The sequence below is a fragment of the Paramormyrops kingsleyae genome, chromosome 15 (genome assembly GCF_048594095.1).
Source record: "Paramormyrops kingsleyae isolate MSU_618 chromosome 15, PKINGS_0.4, whole genome shotgun sequence".
NCBI classification, from domain to species: domain Eukaryota; kingdom Metazoa; phylum Chordata; class Actinopteri; order Osteoglossiformes; family Mormyridae; genus Paramormyrops; species Paramormyrops kingsleyae.
In genome coordinates this window covers 1,680,715-1,701,577 of record NC_132811.1, presented here as the reverse complement: position 1 = coordinate 1,701,577, position 20,863 = coordinate 1,680,715, and the positions used below count along the sequence as shown (strand labels likewise).

Below are 20,863 nucleotides of genomic sequence, written 5' to 3'. Positions count from 1 at the left end.
TGGTTGGAATAGCTCATGCATTATATCTTCTGTTGCCATTTCTTGAAGACGTCTTTGCTGCAGGTAAAATCCTGGTTTAGTTCCTCCTGTAAATAGAATCTCTCCAATTCCCCAAAAAACAAGTTTGTATCTCTCCTGAGGTGTCTTTGCATATGGCAATATCTCTCTATTCTTACGCTGTAATACACATCACCACTGATCACATGCAGTCTCCAAAGATATTTCTCTCTGCAACATTATTCAATCCAGTTTGTATCCCTTGCACTCTTCATGCAGGAGATTCCAGCTAAAATAATTCACAACGAAGCTGTTTGTTTCGTCTTCAGCATTTTAATGTTGAAGTCAGATAGCTCTTTTTGACGGACCTCAAAATGACAGTTAATTAAAATAGTTTTTATTCATCCAAAAGAGACTGTATCACACACAATCTGAACAGAAATCTGGTCCTTGGTTTCATAGAAAATCACCAACAAACTATTTTGATACAGTCTCTACTGGAAGTCAGTATTGCAGTCTCAGTATCAATTGCAATAAAGTGTTTGAAGTGAACGATGACTCTTGGTAGGGTTCCCAAAAATTACAATAAACTAACAAGGCATAACATTTCTTGGGGGGGGGGGACTTCTGCCTTATTGTGGGGTCCAGAACCATTCTGAACCCTCTTACTATCAACTATGATCATTGCACATCACATGGGATTTGCCGTTCAGACCCCCTTTATTATGAGCTGTGATCATTGCACATCACATGGGCTTTACCATTCAGACCCCCTTTATTATGAGCTGTGATCATTGCACATCACATTGTCTTCAGCCTGTCCAGCTTTTGAAAACAACATTCCACTTATAGAAAAAAGGACTTGATCATTTAAATCTACTATTTGTTGTCCCACCAATTATTTATTTATTTATTTATTTGCTGTGAAAGTGTCTGGTCTAAATATTGAGGAAATTCAATTTGAGAATTGTGTGATCCACATTCCAGGGAATTAATAAATGGAAGGGTTTTAACATAAAGATTAAGCATTATTTTCTGTAGATTCATTGTACAATAGCTATAAAAATATCACATTTTGGTGGAATTCCCTTTTAAGAATCAAATATTTTCCCACTGGCCATTTGTCCCATTTACGATTAGAAGTGTCGACACGGTTTCCTTTCTGAAAAGATGGTATTCCAGAAAAATAGCCTGGGCTGGGCCTTTGTAATTGCCAGTTTTGGAAATTTTCCCAGCATAGCCAGTGAGGAATGCAGTCACTAACCTACTGTAGTAATCACCTTCAGCTTGTGTTGCGATTAACATCTGAGCACAAGCACCACAGCAGCTGTGACGATGACAGAAGGACAGAATAAACTCACGTCTCAGTTCTGAGCCCGGGGATCATAAAATTATATGGTTTTTAACTCAAGTCAACTGTAGCAGCCGGCCTGAGTGACGGTGACTTTGATGACAGGTTGCACACATCACTACAGTATATGGTATATAAAGAACTCACAGGTTTATACAAGTCTATCATATTGATACCTTCCAGCTGTTCTTAAAGCAGAAATGTTTCATCTCTCAAATTCTAATAGCTGGTAAGTTTTACCTGTTGTAGCACAAACATTTCATGTCATGTCAGCCTTACACATGATTCTGACACCACAAAAATGAAAATTCTGTTGGCATTTAAACTTGTACACATCATGCAATTTAAGTTAATACATTGATCGCAGGAAATGATACTGGTACTGATATTAATACAAATACCAATAAGATCATTTATTTTTATACATGGAGCACAGCGACTCTACATGCCTCAGTAATGTATGAAATTCCGATCCTTGTTACTCTAAGCATTATTGCCCAAGGTTGTAATTAATTGTTGGGCTGGCCTGTTTTGTATTGTGAGACACTGATCCTCGGTCACAGTGTTAAATATGGAAACAGGACCTTTCTCTCTCCCCTTTCCATTTTTTTTTTTTAAAAACATTGCAGTCCAAAAAAGGAGTGGCGGGCAGCCTCAGTGCAGTCCGAGCCATTCCTTAGAAAGTCTTTGAATAGGTGGTTAGGTTGAGCCTGTGTGTGGGAGTGTGTGTGTGGGGGGGGGGGGGGGGGGCGGGGGTCCCTGAGTGATGCAGGCAGTATGGAGAGTGGAAGGAGGGGGCTCCGGGACTATGATTGTCTCTAAAACCTCCAGTCAATTTTTTTAGGAGTTTAAATCATTGACGGCTGTCCTGGTCTGCATCTCCCTCTCTCTTACCCTCTCTGTCGCTCTGCCTCCTTCTCTGCCTCTCTTTCTGTGCTCCTGTCCACTCTGACTTATTCCTTGTACCCAGAACCAGCACCCCCTCTTCCCTGAAGGCACTGCCTCGCTCCTTCCACCACATCTTCCAGTAGCTTTTTCATTTTCCTCACCTTTCCTCACCCGGTAAAACCTTCCCGGCTCCCACAGCCAAAATGGAAGCCATCAAGAAGAAGATGCAAATGCTGAAACTGGACAAGGAGAATGCCATCGACCGAGCTGAGCAAGCAGAGACGGACAAGAAGGCAGCGGAGGACAAATGCAAGCAGGTGAGGTGTGGAGGGTAGGGGGCCCGGGTATGGAGCTGACCCCACACTGGGAGCAATGGGGATCTCCTATGGGATGCAGATTTCCCAGCATCACAACCAGAATGTGCAGCACTCTAAGAGCCATGCAGATACAGTGATTCATGCTGGCAGTATTACATCATCGTCTGACTGGAAGACAGCGGTGATCTCACAACAAAGGTCTCATGAAACGTTTAAACCCCGCGGCTGAAAGCAACAGCCTGAATGCCTGAGTTTGTAGGACGTATCTGAGTCACTCTGAGGCAGCTTCTGCGCTCCAGGCAGCTGAATAGATTGGAGGTTGCAATTGTTAAAACCATGAGCTTCTCTGACGGTAAAATATCAGATCCAGGGACACAAGAAATATCTCAGTATCGTATATTACAAATGGTTATTTGTTTTAGCTTCTACATGGACAATGAATTACATTATTGCTTATTTATTTCTGGTTGTTTGGTTAATATTTTCGTATATTAAAAAATAAAAAGAAATACTGCACATATCCAATATAACATTCCTTTGTGCATTGACACTGACAAATGTTAACTGGTTCATTACGTTCTTTTCCTGAACTTTGTAATATTAATCTTTATTAGTACAACATCTGAAACATGAATATCAGAAACTGTAGCAAAAGTTTTAATTAGGTGACTTTTGTTTCATTTTATGATCACATGTTCTTCTCAGCAGCCAGTCCTACCAAACTGAAGAATTGATTTTTGTTGTATACAATACCATGACATCGCCAATGCCATCCGAAAGTAAACACTGTTAGATAAGGAAACTGTGTCTTAAAATACAAATGAGATAAGATTCTCTTCTGTCTAAAGTCCTTGAAGACAGAAAGTAAACGTCCCCTTCCCAATGCAGTTAAGGCTCTTTTCTATCTAGAATAACAATCTATGTTGATGTCTAGAAAAGTAGCAACTGTCCTGCCAACAAAATATCGGGTTACTTGCTGAAACATAACTAGTATAAGAATACTTGCACTGTAAGAAATACTTGGAATAACTAATTGTAGAAGTCAGCCCTGATGTTTAGGTTCACCCATGTTTGATCTCAAGCATGAAGAAGCAAGGAGGTGAGGTAGACTTGCGGGGGGTGACCAGTGTGCCGAGAAGGGCTGTGAGTATAAGGGGATCCAGCCACACAATGAGTGCCTACAGCACCCAGGACTGGGCAGTGGCTTTTGTCTTCGACACTCAGCAACATCACTGGTATTCTTAGCCACCGGGTGATAGTCTGCCTGGAATTCAAAGGAATTATCGGGGACTTGCGTTGATGGCACCAAAAACACAGAATGACGAAAGATATTATCTCCTGTACATTCAAGGGTGTGAGGTCAGCAGCACACTGAGGGAAGCTTGTCTGGACTAAAAATACATTGAGCAATCAACACTGAGCAATCAACACTGATCAATCAACACTGAGCAATCAAAACTCTGACGGCGAGATTGCAGAGACGATCCTGTCCAGCACTGCATGCTTAGCATAACTATGTGCAGCCATGAAGTCTAAGCAGCTTTACAAGTTCAATAGACTCTCACTCATCTGGGTGAAAGTACCGGTAGTTGCCTTTTTAATTTACAATTTTGAAAGTGTGCTTTAGCATGGGACAGCTCCCGCGTCGACACTGAAGAGTGGTTTCCATTACCTCCTTGAGCCTGGAACAACACAGCACATGAATACATCTAATCTATGGAAATAAATGTGTCGTGCAATACTGTGCCCCATAAATCTCCGTTTGTAGTACAGAGCTTGGACAATTTTATATTAAATCTGTCTTACTATGAGAACCTGATTTCAGAGATCAACACATCATTAAAAATCCTAAAATCATTCATACAGTACCTGTGAGAGGTGATTAATACAGGAAGAACTTTCCAGTTTAAACAAAGCATAATGCTAAATAACTGCTCTCTGTAAGGGTTCTCATTAGTCTTTGTTATGCCAGTGCAATTTCTGCTGATAAACTACTAAATTGTGATTGTGATTAAGGATCAAGTTACAGGGTAACATTCCATACTGGCACAGCCTGACAGTGACATTATAAACGTAGCTAAACTCAGCAATAAGAGTAACCCTAAACAATGCCAACTATTTAAACAAAGTCTCATAAATTCAGCTGTGTTTTTCTGTGCAGAATCTTTAACTGATATTAGGTTAAGTATTTATCTCAGTCACGCACGCCTATCTATGTGCTTACTTTACAGATAGATATTCTCACTAAAGCCCCGTGATAGCTATTGTTTAATTGTTGCTTAACTATCACATTGATTATCAAACAGTCTGAAAACTTTTACAAAACATTTTAATTCCCATGTTGTCTGACTTTTGAGGTGGACATTGTGGCTTTTAGCTTGGTGCGTGCTCTCTGGGACAAACACTCACCACTGTCCACCTTTCCGTCTGATACGTCTCCAGTTGGAGGAGGAGCTGCTTGGCCTGCAGAAGAAGCTGAAGGGCACCGAGGACGAGCTGGACAAGTACTCCGAAGCCTTGAAAGACGCCCAGGAGAAGCTGGAACTGTCGGAGAAGAAAGCTGCAGATGTAAGTTTGGAGTCACACGTATACAGCATAATCTAGTGTGCAGATATGTCAAACACACACCAGCCGGGAATTTTTTCTAAGCAAAAAACAGTTACTATGTTTATCCATTTAATAATTAATAAAATTAATCAGAAATACTTTTAAATCCACGTCCGCTTTGTTGTTCTTTTCTTCTCGTCCAATACCTCCCAAACCTGTTCCCTTGCCAAACATCCACAGCCACGCAGGGGTGGTTTGTTTGACGGTTTAATGAGAGGCCTCTTAGAGGAAAAAACAGCAGGCTGCTGGAACTATTGCTGAGGGTGATGAGGGAGTTTATCCCACTGGGGTACTTATCCCACTGGGGGGTATTTATCCCACTGGGTGTACCTATCCCACTAAGGGTACTCATCCCACTGGGGGTACTTATCCCACTAAGGATATTTATCCCACTGGGGGTATTAATGCCACGGAGGGGTACTTATCCCACTGGGGTACTCATCCCACTGGGGGGACTCGTCCCACTGGGGGTACTTATCCCACTAAGGATATTTATCCCACTGGGGGTATTAATGCCACGGAGGGGTACTTATCCCACTGGGGGTACTTATCCCACAAAGGATATTTATCCCACTGGGAGTATTAATGCCACGGAGGGGTACTTATCCCACTGGGGGTACTTATCCCACTAAGGATATTTATCCCACTGGGGGTATTAATGCCACGGAGGGGTACTTATCCCACTGGGGTACTCATCCCACTGGGGGGACTCGTCCCACTGGGGGTACTTATCCCACTAAGGATATTTATCCCACTGGGGGTATTAATGCCACGGAGGGGTACTTATCCCACTGGGGGTACTTATCCCACTGGGGGTACTTATCCCACTGCAGGTATTTCTTCCATAGTGGGTATTTATCCCACTGCACTAACTAAAACAGAAGCTGACACTGTAATTCAATCTGTGTGATACTGGCAACTGTAGATAAGCCTTAAATAATAATTAAGCATTAAAGATTAACTGTGGTAACTCTATTTCCCTATGGAGGCCCCCACCTAACATCTGACTAAAATCATTCCTGGGGTCCTCCCTGTGCGGGGTGTATCTCAGCGGCGTGGGCCGGGCTCCATCCAGACCTGACTGGATAAGGGCCTGTAACATGTGTAGATGGAACTGCCGAGGTCAGGCAGACCCCAGTAGCTCTTACTGGAAGAAAGGTACCATCTTATTACGGACCATTATTGCCAATTGTGCTGCTTTTATGCTACTTATTTTATCTTATATAAAAAATAAATATAGAATTAAATATCATTTACAGTCCATAATACTAAGAAAAAACACATGTAATTCATTGAAACCGGACACTCACAACAACATGCTTTATTTGCCATTTGTACATGAACAGTTAGACTAGAATGGTTCTTCCTGCTGCCCCCATTTTGCTCTCCATAGTTTGGTGGGGGTCACAGCGCAGGGTCAGCTACCATACAGCAGCCCTGCAGCTGGGGCTTATGGGCCTAACTCACGGGCCCACAGCCAGACAGCTGTGCTGCTGAGGCTCGAACTGACAACCTTCCGATCACAGGCTCAGAGACGCAGCGCATAGGGTCACTCACCGTCGCATGACGACATCGCATTCAGAATGCAACTCAGGCCAAAATATCACCAACATCACTTCATATTTTACACAAACTGTGTTTGACAAAATTATAGCTTCCTCTGGCACAATCCACGTTAAATAGACATTGCCAATCTAACAAGAAAGAGGAATACTTAATATCTACAATGCAAATCAGATACAATGAGTCATTATTTATAAAAGTATGCAGGTAAAGTGCAGCTTGACTTGACTAAGCACCAAGTAGACAGATGAGTATCAAAGAAAAATGTCTAAGTTGCACAAAGGAGCCCATAATATTGTTTGCTATTATGTGGAATCAAACAGAAAATAAATATTTGGTTTATATAACTAATATTGAATGGTGTGTGAGTGTGCCCTGCGATGGGTTGGCGCCCCATCCTGGGTTGTTTCCTGCATTGTGCCCATAGGCTCTGGGATAGGCTCCCCCCGCAACCCTGAATAAGACAATCGAGTACAGAAAACTGATGGATGGAAAACTAATATTATTATTCTATGATATTTTTTTTAATGGTGGTAACCACGACTGAGCAACAGTAAGGGCGATTTCCGTACTTTCTCTTAACTTGCATTAATGTTCAAGTACCAGTACCAAAAGTTCCAGTACCTAAAGTACCAAACCAGCTGGGGTAGTTTTTCGTTCAGCTAAAGGAAGAGCTAAATGTGACGACGCTTTGCTCCGTTTTGCACTGCCAGTATGAGCTGGCGAGCGGAAGGTACGCCGCAGTTACTGATAAGCCAGCAGAGTCACGGGGACCGGGCTGCGCTCCGCTAGGCAACGCGGCCGGCAGGAATGCCAGGAATGCCGCCAAGGCAAACAGCGACCAGCGGCCCTGTCTTTTTATGGACTTCTGGTACTTTTCCTGTAGCTGAGCGGGGAGTACGATTTACACCAAGATGCATCCCGAAATATCCAACCCACTATAAAGAAACTTGCATATGGTTTATCTGTTCCCCTCTATAACAACAACACGTAGCCTATGGCTTTGCACCTTTTGTTATAAAGGGTGTATTGGATCCCTTTATGTAAAGACCATTGAGTCGCACTTCAAAGGGAGTTTTAATAAATTCAGGTATACACAATGAAGTAAATTCCAACAAACACTTTTCCCAAAGAATTTCTCTCTAGACAACATGGGCACTTTGTGTTTAGAAAAGTCCAGTCTGCATTAACTACCCCTGTAACAACCACATCCATCATTTCTACGCAGAAGCTCTAAGGGCAGCAGTTTACCATATCAAAATTTAACGAGTAATTCAGCACATCTCTAATATAAAAAGATCGAACGTCATTGAGCAAACGGTATTCAATTCCTGTTGATCCCGCAAAGGCCACAGCAACGGACAGCGATGAGTGAAATACTTATAAGTCACATCCTGTTTCATTAAACTGTACTCGGCCCCTCATTCAGTATCTGCGTCGCCCGAGCGAGCCCCGCCTCCGGGGCCGTGACGTCACCGGGATCGCGGCTCTTCCCAGCTTTGTGCGATTTAGCCGTAACTTTTCAGGACAATCCCGTTTTTTAATCTTCCCGTTCCCTCTTGGAGCACATCGTCTTTTTAACGCCTCGATACTTCATTCCAAAGACCAAATGACCCTGTGAATGTAGCTATTGAAAGACATCTTTTTGTAGTTGAAGACCGATTTTTAAGAACAGGCTTAGAAAACTATTTGCACCTCCCAAAGAAGTTATAATTTTTCCAATTGTGTATACTATTTAATTTTTTTTTCACTTTTATACTATTGAAGTATATTTCTATTTTTTATATATATATAAAGTTTAGCATATATTTAGATTATTTCCATTTTATTTATAACGATGGCAGGTTTAAATTCTTTGGATGCTGTAAAAAGAAAAATCCAAACTTTGCAACAACAAGCCGACGATGCAGAAGACCGTGCCCAGGTTTTACAAAGAGATTTGGACAGTGAACGGGAACTTCGCGAGAAAGTGAGAAATATACTTCTTCTCTCCCTCATTTCTTGCTGTTGTCTTTCTTTCGTCATGAACTATCATAGAATTGCTATTTATGACTCATTTATAAGAAGTAGATTTACAGAATGATCCCAAGACGACAGGGGCAATTCGGAAGGCGTTGGTCTAGACCAAAAAGAAGTACAATTTTGAAACATTGTGTCTTCTTAGCAATAGGCTACCATGCAATGTAACATTTATCGCTCTATGTATTATGCTCATTATCTTCTATTGTTATAATATGCATTGTTTACGCGGTTACATACGGAAATGAACGCGGATATAATATGGAATCCATATCAATTTGTGTTGCAGGCTATTTTTACTTGATCACCTGGACAGTGAGCTGGACAGTTGTTGGTGCTTGAATGCATCAGCAAGAATATTTCTCTTCCTTAAGTAGTGAATACATGTTCTTTTATTGCATTTAATTTAAACCATGTGTTTTACATAGAGTGAATACCCCATTCAACATTTTAGGTAAATTATGAAACGGTCTAGTTAAATGCTTAAGTTCTATACAATTATGAACAGTCATGCACAAGTAATTACTTACTTTCTGACATCTTGAGTAAAATTGCTAACATTTAAAAAAAAAAAAAAAAAAAGAGCCCGCGATCAGCCCACGAGCTCACGATTCAGTTTCTCAGTTATTTTCCATATTGTAGAATCCTCTATGACGTAGTTTCCATGGTGTCGCATTATGATTGCTGTATTTCAGATCACGAGTACATCTCCTTTCTTGTTTTACTCCCTGAAAGGGAAAAAGTCCGCTCATGGGCACAGTATTTCCGAGCGGTACAAAATGTTGGGTTGCAGCCACTGTTTTTGGCTGGATGTTGACTGGCTGCTGCCGGTGTCGCGATGTACTGTGCGATTTGCTTAACCCGGCAAAATGATAGCCCAGAATGCCCCTGCTGAAGCCGCTTTCCTGGCGGATTATATGGCTCCGGAATGGGGGCCCACTGTGGAGGAATGTGGCCCACCTTTAAGGTGAAGTTTCATGATCAGTAATGCAGAGATGAGTTTGGGCCTGCTGCAGGTTCAGTGTAACGGTCCAGTCTACATATTGTGCTATAAGGTTTTTTGCTGTTGTAAACCACTGAGATCTAAAGCAGCAGCTCTGTAGCTCTGTACTTCTAGGGAACTGTGATGAATTATGCCTCAAAGGTCACTGTGTTTAGTGGCTGAGGTGTGTAATCTGAAGTACCTCTAATTACTTGAAACCATTAATTAGACCAGGTTAAATGGGGATTTCCCATCGGCGTAACCTTTAGCAACTCAAAAAAGTGTGAGCAGGAAGAGTTGTCTTGCAGATTAACATGTGCAATTGAACATGAAACAAAATATTCCTCGTGTCTTTACTGAGGAGATCCTCCTGTCAATCTGAATAGAAAACTGATATATTTTGAATATTAAATTGACATAGATTTTGAAAATTCTAAGCAAAGTAAAATGTATGTACTTTTTATATAGTTAATTATATAGACTCCTCTTTACTTAACCCTATACAATGCATTTCTTGGAAGGGGCGTTACCTAAAAAGTGCCCTAGTTTTGCAGCATTTGGGATCCTCCTCATTTCAGGAAGTCCTCCAGGATGCTGACTGCATTCCCTGCTGCACTTCCTGTAGTCTGCTGTAGCCCAGATGATTGCTGAGATAAGTGCTGTTAACCAGTTATGGCTGTAGGAGCTGTGAAGCTGTGAAGCTGTGTCCTGTTCTTGCCTGAATGCCAGTGACGAATGCCATCACTTTGGTGAGGTGAGAACCCTTTAATACAGTTCCAATCTTCAAAAACCCAGTTCGAAGCTTAATCATGAGAAAATCCAGTCAAATTTTCATGTTGAAACCGATTACCTACAGTTCTCTATAAAATATTTCTGGGTCCTTATTCTCAGAATACTTAGCTGCCTGTGGATCCGAGCTCAGCAGAAGTTTGAGGATCTTTGTGTTCTGCGCTCTCCATTCCATAAACAGATCTTATATGAGATCCTTTAAAATACAGAGCATAGAAATTTTACAGAGAATCTTTTATGAATAAATAATGCAACAGCAACACTCAGTATGGTTTATAAATTCACCAGTAGATGATCTGGAAAGTATGCAGTGAGTCAATGGATTCCAGATGGCTGTTGTGTATGGCTCATAGTGTGAGCCATGTTATCCTGTGCAAAAGTGAAGTTTCCCTCCTTGTTAATCCCCTCTAGGATAGATTATATGTGGTACTCCACAAGATCTAGTTTCTCTACAGGCACTGGATTTTTTTTCTGCTGTCAGACGTAAGAGTGTTGCCCCCAAGAGGATACTAGAAAATAAAAAAATGGCGGAATGTCGGTGGATGAACTGTATAGGATGAACACAGTTTTCCATACGTTTTGGAGCCCCACGTAGAATGCTGTGCATCATGGGAAATTTCTTTAAGAAAAATAAATGATGCAATACTGCTCTGGGAATATAGCCTTTCTTAGAAGGACCTGAGTAGTGGACTGGAATTGTCTGTTTGATGTGAATTATGAGTGCCATGACCTGCTAGTATGTTTGCTGGGAATTATGGAACCCAGCTGGGTAAGGACTGTTAGCGAAATGCTGATAGTAACTCGTCTTGTTTGGGCTTCTACTCTAGAAATACCCTGAGCGCTGTTTCTTGAATATCTGTGGATGTGTTTGGTGGATGGAATATAGCGGCAATTGCTGTGTGTACACCCCTCACTGCACACCCCTCACTGCACACCCCTCACTGCTCACCCCTCACTGCACACCCCTCACTGTACACCCCTCACTGCACACCCCTCACTGCACACACCTCACTGCTCACCCCTCACTGTACACCCCTCACTGTACACCCCCCTACCATTTGTATTCCCTGTATTACAAGATTACAAATGGGACATGTGATATACAATAAGACACCTTTTCCTTCCTGATCTCGGCTGTCTGCTTCACACATTCAATAGCCTCATATCATGAGAGAACGGGCAGCTTATTAAGTACACAGATACACAGGCAGCAGTCTCATGCTTCTCATTAAACCACCATGCCCAATTAATGCAGCAATTAAATTCCTCTCTCAGCTTCACTGCCCCACTAAAACTGACATGCTGCATTAGTGACCTAAGCAATAGCATTCTCAGAATTCTCTAGAAGGCCTACATGCAAGTTTTTTGTTGCTAGACATTCACGTAAATGTGGCCTGTTGAAGGGCCTTTTTCAGTGATAATGTATCCCAGAGATAAATTTCCCAGAACCTCCTTAAAGTAAAGCTGTATTTGCAGTGGACTGCAGTAGCCCTGTCCACCTAGACCCGCCAAGAGATTGTAGCTAGACTGCGCCGGACATAGCAGACATCAGTCTTCAGTCAGTCCGGAAATGCTGACGTCACAAAATTAAATCTGTTGTTCAAGGATCGAGATTCAGGGTTATTTTTGTTTACATGGACATAATACAACGAAACTTTTACATGCATCCTTCATGCATATCATTGTGCCAAATAAATAAACTAAATACAGTTTGGACAACAAACAATAAATAACAGCAAATAACATCACTGATTAGCCCGTATGCACGGCGACCAACCTCAAACATACAGCGAATGCTGCCTTTTCCTGTTGGTGTTAAACTGTAAGGAATGCAGCATCTCTTTTAATGATGTCATTAATATTGATGCCTTTTTACAGCTTAGTGTGGCTACTGAGGGGGTCCTGAGGGAATTCCCTTGTGTGGCTTTTACCATATAAGGCTTGTGTGTAAGGCCACCGTAGGATGTGGAGGAAGGGGGCGTGGCCCCAGACGGCATGCTCTGCGGGAAAGGGGGGGGGGGGCAGAGGATGTGACGGGCGATTTCCTCTCTCTCATTTTCCTGCCTTTTTTTGAACGCCAGTCATTACATGCAACTGAATTATCAAACCCTGTCTTTAACTCGTACTTTATTAATCTTTGACAATTAAATTTTATTGAGGCATTGTTCCAAATCCTCATAATGATGAATGATATGATCAGTCAGTTCAGGAATTTTAACTAAAGACATAAAGTGATGCATGTAAAAACGCATAGAGCTTTAAGTGCAGGGAATTCAGATTCTAACTTTGTCAGCGTTAGTACTCAGCTTTGCTTTATCATTTCACGATTATGTTCCTTTGTCTGTGTCAGTTAAATGTAATGGCTTCAGTCCATTATTTGTTCTGGAAATTCAGTCACAGAACACAAAACCCTGAATTCGTGAGATTTTGCATCCACCAGTTATTATGTCAACTGCAATAAGACTCGCTGACAGATCGCATGTAATCTCTAGTTATAGTTGTTTAGTTTATTATATGTAAGACTATGTAAGGACTATGTAAACTGTTCCCCTGGGGATTTCGCAATGTCTTAGAAAAGTCCAGTTTGTAGTAACTACCCCTGTAACAAGCAGACACACCCATCATCATTTCTAAGCAGACGCTTTCAGGGCTACAGAGCACCCCATCCCCCCCCGCTACTCACACAGAGCCCCCCCCCTCATGATACTCACACACAGCCCCCCCCCCCCCCCCCACGCTGTTCACACACAGCCCCCCCCCTGCTGCTCAGCCTTATCTCTGGTTCGTCTTCTGTCTCCTAGATTTGCCTGAGGCCACCTGTTACCAACTTTGTCATTAGGCAACTTGCCTGGCAGTACGTGTGAGAAGGTGACGGGTGTGGCAGCCCTTTGTCAGAGTCTTTTTATCCTCATTACTAGACATTATTGTCACCACCGGAGAATTTCTGTATGCGTAACTTGACTTGAGCAAGTCCATCTGGCAGCGTGGTGGATTTGTACAGTAAATCAACCCCTGGGCCCCGTGAGTCTGTCTGCTCATTGTTTATACATTCTGCCTGTGGGGTGATGGAATCATTCAGGGAGGAGTCTTTTCCTGTTTTACAGAATAGTGTTTTATTGAATGTTCTGTATCATCCTGTGCTGCACAAGCAACATCTTCTCAGAGAATTAATGGGGGGAACGTGCACTCTAAAATGTTCCCTGTCAGGAACATGAGACAGGGTAGAGGCACAGGGACATGAGACAGGGTAGAGGCACAGGGACATGAGACAGGGTAGAGGCACAGGAACATGAGACAGGGCAGAGGCACAGGAACATGAGACAGGGTAGAGGCACAGGGACATGAGACAGGGTAGAGACACAGGGACAGAGACAGGGTAGAGGCACAGGAACATGAGACAGGGCAGAGGCACCGGGACATGAGACAGGGCAGATGCACTGGGTAGAGGCACAGGAACATGAGACAGGGCAGAGGCACCGGGACATGAGACAGGGTAGAGGCACAGGAACATGAGACAGGGCAGATGCACTGGGTAGAGGCACAGGAACATGAGACAGGGCAGAGGCACCGGGACATGAGACAGGGCAGATGCACTGGGTAGAGGCACAGGAACATGAGACAGGGTAGAGGCACAGGAACATGAGACAGGGCAGATGCACTGGGTAGAGGCACAGGAACATGAGACAGGGTAGAGGCACAGGAACATGAGACAGGGTAGATACACAGGGTAGATGCACAGGGACATGAGGCAGGGCACTCCCTCAACAGGATGCCAGCCCCTCACAGGTTAGACACATGCCGCAGCTCATTTAGAGATGCCATTCAACCAAAACCATGTGCCTTTAGTCTGCAGGAGGAGTCCAGCACACCCGGAGGAAGTCGCGTGGATGCAGCAAGAACATGCAGACTTCACACGCTTAAAGCCTTTATTAAAGAACCTGCATGACGTACATTGTCAAATACTCGGCTTCCTTTGTACTTAGTGTTTGTAGTTCCCTGAGTAACTGAAAGTAAAGTATTACCTCCAACAATTGGAATTCCAGGAACAGTATTTTATATAAGATGACAATTCCCTGGTAACTAGTCAGGGGGCATAATTTCCATGTTCACTGAGTAAATATGTTTATGCATATAAGTAAATAAGTCAGCAGGGGGCTCAGTGGGCAGCACTATCACCTCCAGGGTTGGGGGTTCTAATCCCAGCCCAGCTGTGTGGTGAGTTTGGATGTTCGCCCCGTGTGTGTTTGTGCGTGTGCATGTGCGTGTGCGCGTGTGTGCGTGTATGTATGTGTGTTGTTTGAAGTACAAAAATACAATGTGGAACCGCCAAACTTTGCACACATAAGTCATCATGAACCCAACCCCCCCCCCCCCCCAAATGATGAAATGATCAGCAAGCATTAAAAATTTCCCTCTATTGTTATGTAGTGATGTCTATATTGAAGGTTATTGAGAATCCATTAAAGTTCATGAAATGATGCTTTGTTATTGATAATTGTTCCAGACAAAATTCTTATGCGGACCTTTGATCAAAAAGTTTGGAAATCCCTGGTCTAGTATACATATCAGTGTCCTCCATGAGAAGAGGCCTGCAGCGTAACCCGAGAGCCGTCTCTCTGCAGGCTGAAGGCGAGGTGGCGGCTCTGAACCGCAGGATCCAGCTTGTGGAGGAGGAGCTGGACCGTGCCCAGGAGAGGCTGACCACCGCACTGCAGAAGCTGGAGGAGGCAGAGAAGGCCGCCGACGAGAGCGAGAGGTCAGCGGGCGGCGGGGCATCCGTGGCGGGGTTTCTCCAGTGGACAGGGGTCGGGGCACCCTTACGGTTTCTCCAGTGGACAGGGGTCGGGGCACCCTTACGGTTTCTCCAGTGGACAGGGGTCGGGACACCCTTACGGTTTCTCCAGTGGACAGGGGTCGGGGCACCCTTACGGTTTCTCCAGTGGACAGGGGTCGGGGCACCCTTACGGTTTCTCCAGTGGACAGGGGTCGGGACACCCTTACGGTTTCTCCAGTGGACAGGGGTCGGGGCACCCTTACGGTTTCTCCAGTGGACAGGGGTCGGGGCACCCTTACGGTTTCTCCAGTGGACAGGGGTCGGGACACCCTTACGGTTTCTCCAGTGGACAGGGGTCGGGGCACCCTTACGGTTTCTCCAGTGGACAGGGGTCGGGGCACCCTTACGGTTTCTCCAGTGGACAGGGGTCGGGGCACCCTTACGGTTTCTCCAGTGGACAGGGGTCGGGACACCCTTACGGTTTCTCCAGTGGACAGGGGTCGGGGCACCCTTACGGTTTCTCCAGTGGACAGGGGTCGGGGCACCCTTACGGTTTCTCCAGTGGACAGGGGTCGGGACACCCTTACGGTTTCTCCAGTGGACAGGGGTCGGGGCACCCTTACGGTTTCTCCAGTGGACAGGGGTCGGGGCACCCTTACGGTTTCTCCAGTGGACAGGGGTCGGGACACCCTTACGGTTTCTCCAGTGGACAGGGGTCGGGGCACCCTTACGGTTTCTCCAGTGGACAGGGGTCGGGGCACCCTTACGGTTTCTCCAGTGGACAGGGGTCGGGACACCCTTACGGTTTCTCCAGTGGACAGGGGTCGGGGCACCCTTACGGTTTCTCCAGTGGACAGGGGTCGGGACACCCTTACGGTTTCTCCAGTGGACAGGGGTCGGGGCACCCTTACGGTTTCTCCAGTGGACAGGGGTCGGGACACCCTTACGGTTTCTCCAGTGGACAGGGGTCGGGGCACCCTTACGGTTTCTCCAGTGGACAGGGGTCGGGACACCCTTACGGTTTCTCCAGTGGACAGGGGTCGGGACACCCTTACGGTTTCTCCAGTGAACAGGCGGCAGGACACTCCGCGGGATTCTCCCATAAACGCATTCTACATATAAGGCTATCAAGCATTTTTTCTTATTTCGGTTATATATGACAACACATGAAGTCCACTACAAGTCAGTGTTATTTCTATGATTATGGTTGTCTGGAACCACTGTCCATGATTCAAGTTCACTGAAAGAATTATGCATTAAAAACTAATATTGACAAAATGTACTGGACATCAATGCAGAACTTATATATTTGGCAATACATTAATTTTATATGCATTTTACATGAATAAATTACATATATGTCTAATGACACATTATGTTAAAATGCATTGTATATTTATTTTGAGTGTCATATACAGATCTTGTATGATTTGTGTAAAACACATGAGAGTCATATGTTATTTTCAAAAAACTTTTCCATTTGGGCGTGGTCGTGAAGAGGCATGAAGGTGATCGAGAATCGGGCAATGAAGGACGAGGAGAAGATGGAGATTCAGGAAATGCAGCTGAAGGAGGCCAAGCACATCGCAGAGGAGGCCGACCGCAAATACGAGGAGGTCTGTACACCTGGGAATAACCCCCAGGAGCCCTACGCTGCCATCTTCACCCCGGCCTGTTCCCTTACCTCGGTTTCTCTCACTCACAGGTGGCTCGTAAACTGGTGATCCTGGAAGGAGAGCTGGAGAGGACTGAAGAGAGAGCGGAAGTCTCAGAGCTGTAAGCACTGAAAACATCTTCATTACAGTCTCCTCTGTGGAGCTTCTGCACCACGTAGCTCCTGGTGGGTTGGCACAGACACACTATGAAGCAGATGTGCTCCTCCATCTCCACACTGCACTCTGTGGACCTGCAGCAGGCCTAAAAGGAGGAGAACAGAAGGTGGTGCACTAATATTATAGAGGCAAAGGAAGAGACAAAAAGGCTCCATCAAATTTAGTTTTGGAGCTTTTATTTACACATCACTGGCAAAGGCTGGTTAAAGGCACTTTTGCTGACTTGAGACGTTGATTTAATTTAAGTGTTGTCAGCGGAACGCCATTGTTGCTTTTTGGGCCAGTCCTGCTTAACTTATGGCCATCCTCCTTTGCAGAAAGTGCATGGATCTGGAAGAAGAACTGAAAAATGTCACCAACAACCTCAAGTCTCTAGAAGCTCAGTCTGAGAAGGTAAAGCTTCTCTCACATTTTCTTTTATTTTAGTACAAAGCTGTTATTGCCTTGTTTTATTCATTTTATTCATCTGTTTTATTTGGTCTGGTAAGGACCCTCAGCCTGGCATTCCTAAGGCCTGCCTTGCTGCATGACGTCATCACTTGTTCCTTTCTGTGTCGTTTGCTTGGCATCACAGCGTGTTCCCCTCACTAATGACATCACGCTACATGAAACATGGCAGTTATAACAGCTGGGCAGCAAAACTCTCACAAGGCTTCTACTTTGTAAGCAATATCTGGGTTAATTTTGTATTTCAGTACTCAGAAAAGGAAGACAAATATGAGGAGGAGATCAAGGTTCTCACTGACAAGCTGAAAGAGGTGAGGTGGCCGTTTTTGTCATTACTGACTGGGTAGCCATATATCAAGAGTAAATATGATGACACACAGAGCAGCGTTGTAGCAATGTGGCTGGGCTGATTGATGTTACTCAGTTACTTTCCCATTGATACTGGGCAACACATTTCTATTTTAAAACTGTAATCAGCAGTGGGCAACTTTTCACGATCATCCAGATGCAGGTTAGTTGCCCTTTGTCTCACCTGGCTGGCGGTTGCCCGGCAACATTGCTCAAAAAGTTGCCCTGTGTTTCATTGCCTTGATGTCTTTGCCTTCTTATTGACCTCCTGTGTCACTGTGTCACTTCCAAGGCTGAGACTCGTGCTGAGTTTGCCGAGAGGACGGTGGCCAAACTGGAAAAATCCATTGACGACTTGGAAGGTAAAAATATTTAGTCTATGGCTGGTATCAGAAAAACAAATTTATCATTAGAATCTGACAACAGAATAAGGTCTAGCTAAAATTTATATCCAGTTATAAGTTTAAAAGTGCATCCTATTAGCAATGAACATTTTCTTTTAGACATCTAGTTTTGATGTAGATTTTACTAATCTAGTAATGAAAGGTATATGTGCACCGGTGTCCAATTGGAAAAGCATACGTCTGTAATTAAAACGTTAGCTTAAGGAGAGGCTTTGTACAGTCATCGCTATCATTTCAGTTATCGACAGAATTACTGTACTAGGAAAGGCTGGTTTTCACACCGGAAAGTTCCTGTGCGTTATCCAGGACTCCCTCCTCTTAATGACCTGCTCTCTTTCTTTCTTTGCCTTCCCTTCCGGAATCACCGGCTTTTACCACACGCCTTTCCTGTTCTCCATCTTCCATGACCTTCACTCCTTTCCTCCAATCGCTGCTGACCTGTTTCTGCTGCCTGCTGACCTTTGACCTCCAGATGAACTGTACGCTCAGAAGCTGAAGTACAAAGCCATAAGCGAGGAGCTGGACCATGCCCTCAATGACATGACCTCCTTGTAGATGCAGGCTCCCAGCCCAGAGTCACTGACTCCTCTTCCCTTCCTCCTGGCAGATCTGGGCCCGACACTCGTGCCTTTCCTCTCCCAAAGCCCTGTCAGAGGCTCTGTAATCACAAATCTGCAATAAAGCTTATCTGCAGCCTGTGCAGACCCTCTCATTTCTGTATCGCTCTCAAACTCCACCTGCATCCATCTCCATCACTCTGCTTTGTTCCTTCCTCAGTCTGCTATCCATCATTTCCAGCTGATTCATGTGCATTTGTCTTCTCATTCATCTGTTAGCTGTTACTTGTTAGTGTGATAAAATGAAGTCATGGGAGTTCAGTACATTGATGACATATATCTGTATTTTATCGCTCTGTAACAAACGCTGTAATATGTGACTGCTTGGCACAGCGTAAAGATATCGCAGGTGGTTAACAGACCTGCTTTAGCAGAACTTAGACCTCAGTCTACTAAGGCAAATATGTAAAAAAAAAATTCTTCTCCGTCAGCTCAACTTATCAGATTGTAATTTTACCAGAAGCATTGCAATTCAGGATACCATGGCTCCCCAATGGCTAAGAATGAATACAGTGAGATTTGCTATCACCAAACGCAACTTTGTACCATACCGCTGTACAGCCTTGGTTTGCCTTAGTTTGTGCATAGCTAAAACTGTGTGGTTTTTCCCATATATGGTGGTCACACTAGCAAACACTATGCTCTCCATTTGTCTATATTCATTATATTGACAATGAACCTGAACTTCATATTTCCAAGGTTAGGAAAAATAAGAAAATTGCAATCCTGTGTTTGAAATATTGCTACTTAAATTTGTTTTCCAGAGAAATTGTCTAGTGCCAAAGAAGAAAACTTGGGAATGCATCAAGTTCTGGACCAGACACTGCAAGAGCTGAACAGCTTATAATACAATAAAATAGAAAAAAAATTGAAGACGGAGATGGAGGAAAATTTTCAAAAACATTCCATGGATACTCAATGCCATTCCACCTTCCAAACTGCAGCACTGTTCCCAGAAAAGTGGGGATACACTTCACAATTATTTCAGTAACCTGTCAGCACCTCTAAGTCGTTTATGTTTCATTAAAGCGTCACTCTTTGTAGGTGATTTCCCCTTCCACTTTATCCGTAATGATCATGTTTACAGCCATGGTTGCTCTGAAGACCTTGTGTTGAGAGACCCGCACATATTCCACCCAGCGTAACTCTTAGTGCTTACAGGAGGGGTGAGGGGCGGCTCTTGGAAGTCGGGACAAACCCGTTTATGATTAAATTCCCAGCTGTATGACAGCAGTGGCAGTGGGGGATTTATAAATTAGACAGTACTAATTTAGTGGGAAATTATGTAGCATTATTGGTAGTTTACTGAGGGAAATATTAAAGTTACAAATGAAATATACACTTCTATGTCTGATCAGGGCTAAATGGAACAGTCTGATATTTCTCTACACATTTATTTCATGGTGGTGATAGTTACCACATCTTAGCTGACTTTGCAACCTGTCTGATTTCCAAGAACTGTCTTTCAATCCCACTGAAGCTGTAACAAGGAAAAGTCTGCATCCCAACATCTGTCTGCTAAATTACATTCCTGTGGTTTATATGAGATGGAAAGGAAATGACACCAAAGCAAATATACGCACTGGAATCTTGATCTTCAAACATATAAATACGAATTGTATATATTTGATTTGATGGTAGTTATTGACAACTGATGGTCCCTGATCCCTGAAGGGTCTGGCCACCATTCTTTGGGGGGGGGGGGCTATCAATACCAAAGACTAGTCTCTGCTTCATATAACCACGAAACTTTCACAAGATGAAAAGAAAACCATCTTGTCACTGTCTTTTTTTTTCTTTATATAAAAGTGAGGATGGCTTGACATTCTTGCGCTATGGAACAAGTGTGTTGCATTTTTCTCACTTAATCTGTGTTTATTTCATTTTCTCAGCCTTCAATCTAATAAATTTCTTTGAAACCTTTTAAA

At 43.7% G+C, this 20,863-nt stretch overlaps 1 protein-coding gene and 1 long non-coding RNA gene across 5 annotated transcripts; one reads left to right on the top strand and one right to left on the bottom strand.

Moving 5' to 3' along the window:
* The first annotated feature begins 2,128 nt into the window (after positions 1-2,128).
* tpm4a (tropomyosin 4a) lies at positions 2,129-20,863 on the top strand. Of its 4 annotated transcripts, none has more exons than XM_023843722.2 (9): positions 2,129-2,553; positions 4,996-5,121; positions 15,136-15,269; positions 16,786-16,903; positions 16,993-17,063; positions 17,437-17,512; positions 17,815-17,877; positions 18,207-18,276; positions 19,700-20,863. In XM_023843722.2, the coding sequence occupies exons 1-9, from the start codon at positions 2,440-2,442 to the stop codon at positions 19,780-19,782; spliced, it is 855 nt and encodes a 284-aa protein (XP_023699490.1). In that variant the 5' UTR covers positions 2,129-2,439; the 3' UTR covers positions 19,783-20,863. The 4 variants fall into 4 exon arrangements, with proteins under 4 accessions (XP_023699490.1, XP_023699489.1, XP_023699492.1 ...); XM_023843721.2 differs by lacking the exon at positions 19,700-20,863 and adding an exon at positions 18,791-19,016 and having other exon boundaries at positions 2,132-2,553; XM_023843724.2 differs by lacking the exons at positions 2,129-2,553; positions 4,996-5,121 and adding an exon at positions 8,249-8,692.
* On the bottom strand, positions 2,225-5,062 carry LOC111860237 (uncharacterized). Its single transcript, XR_011982835.1, has 2 exons — positions 4,963-5,062; positions 2,225-3,817 (listed from the first exon to the last, which is right to left on the bottom strand). It is a non-coding gene; the product is annotated as an uncharacterized lncRNA (long non-coding RNA).

Excerpts from the sequence above, each read along its gene's own strand:
- tpm4a (XM_023843722.2), top strand. The coding sequence starts at position 2,440 with ATGGAAGCCATCAAGAAGAAGATGCAAATGCTGAAACTGGACAAGGAG. Across the intron at positions 15,270-16,785 it reads GCCGCCGACGAGAGCGAGAG|AGGCATGAAGGTGATCGAGA; the intron begins GTCAGCGGGCGG and ends GTGGTCGTGAAG. Across the intron at positions 17,878-18,206 it reads TCACTGACAAGCTGAAAGAG|GCTGAGACTCGTGCTGAGTT; the intron begins GTGAGGTGGCCG and ends GTCACTTCCAAG.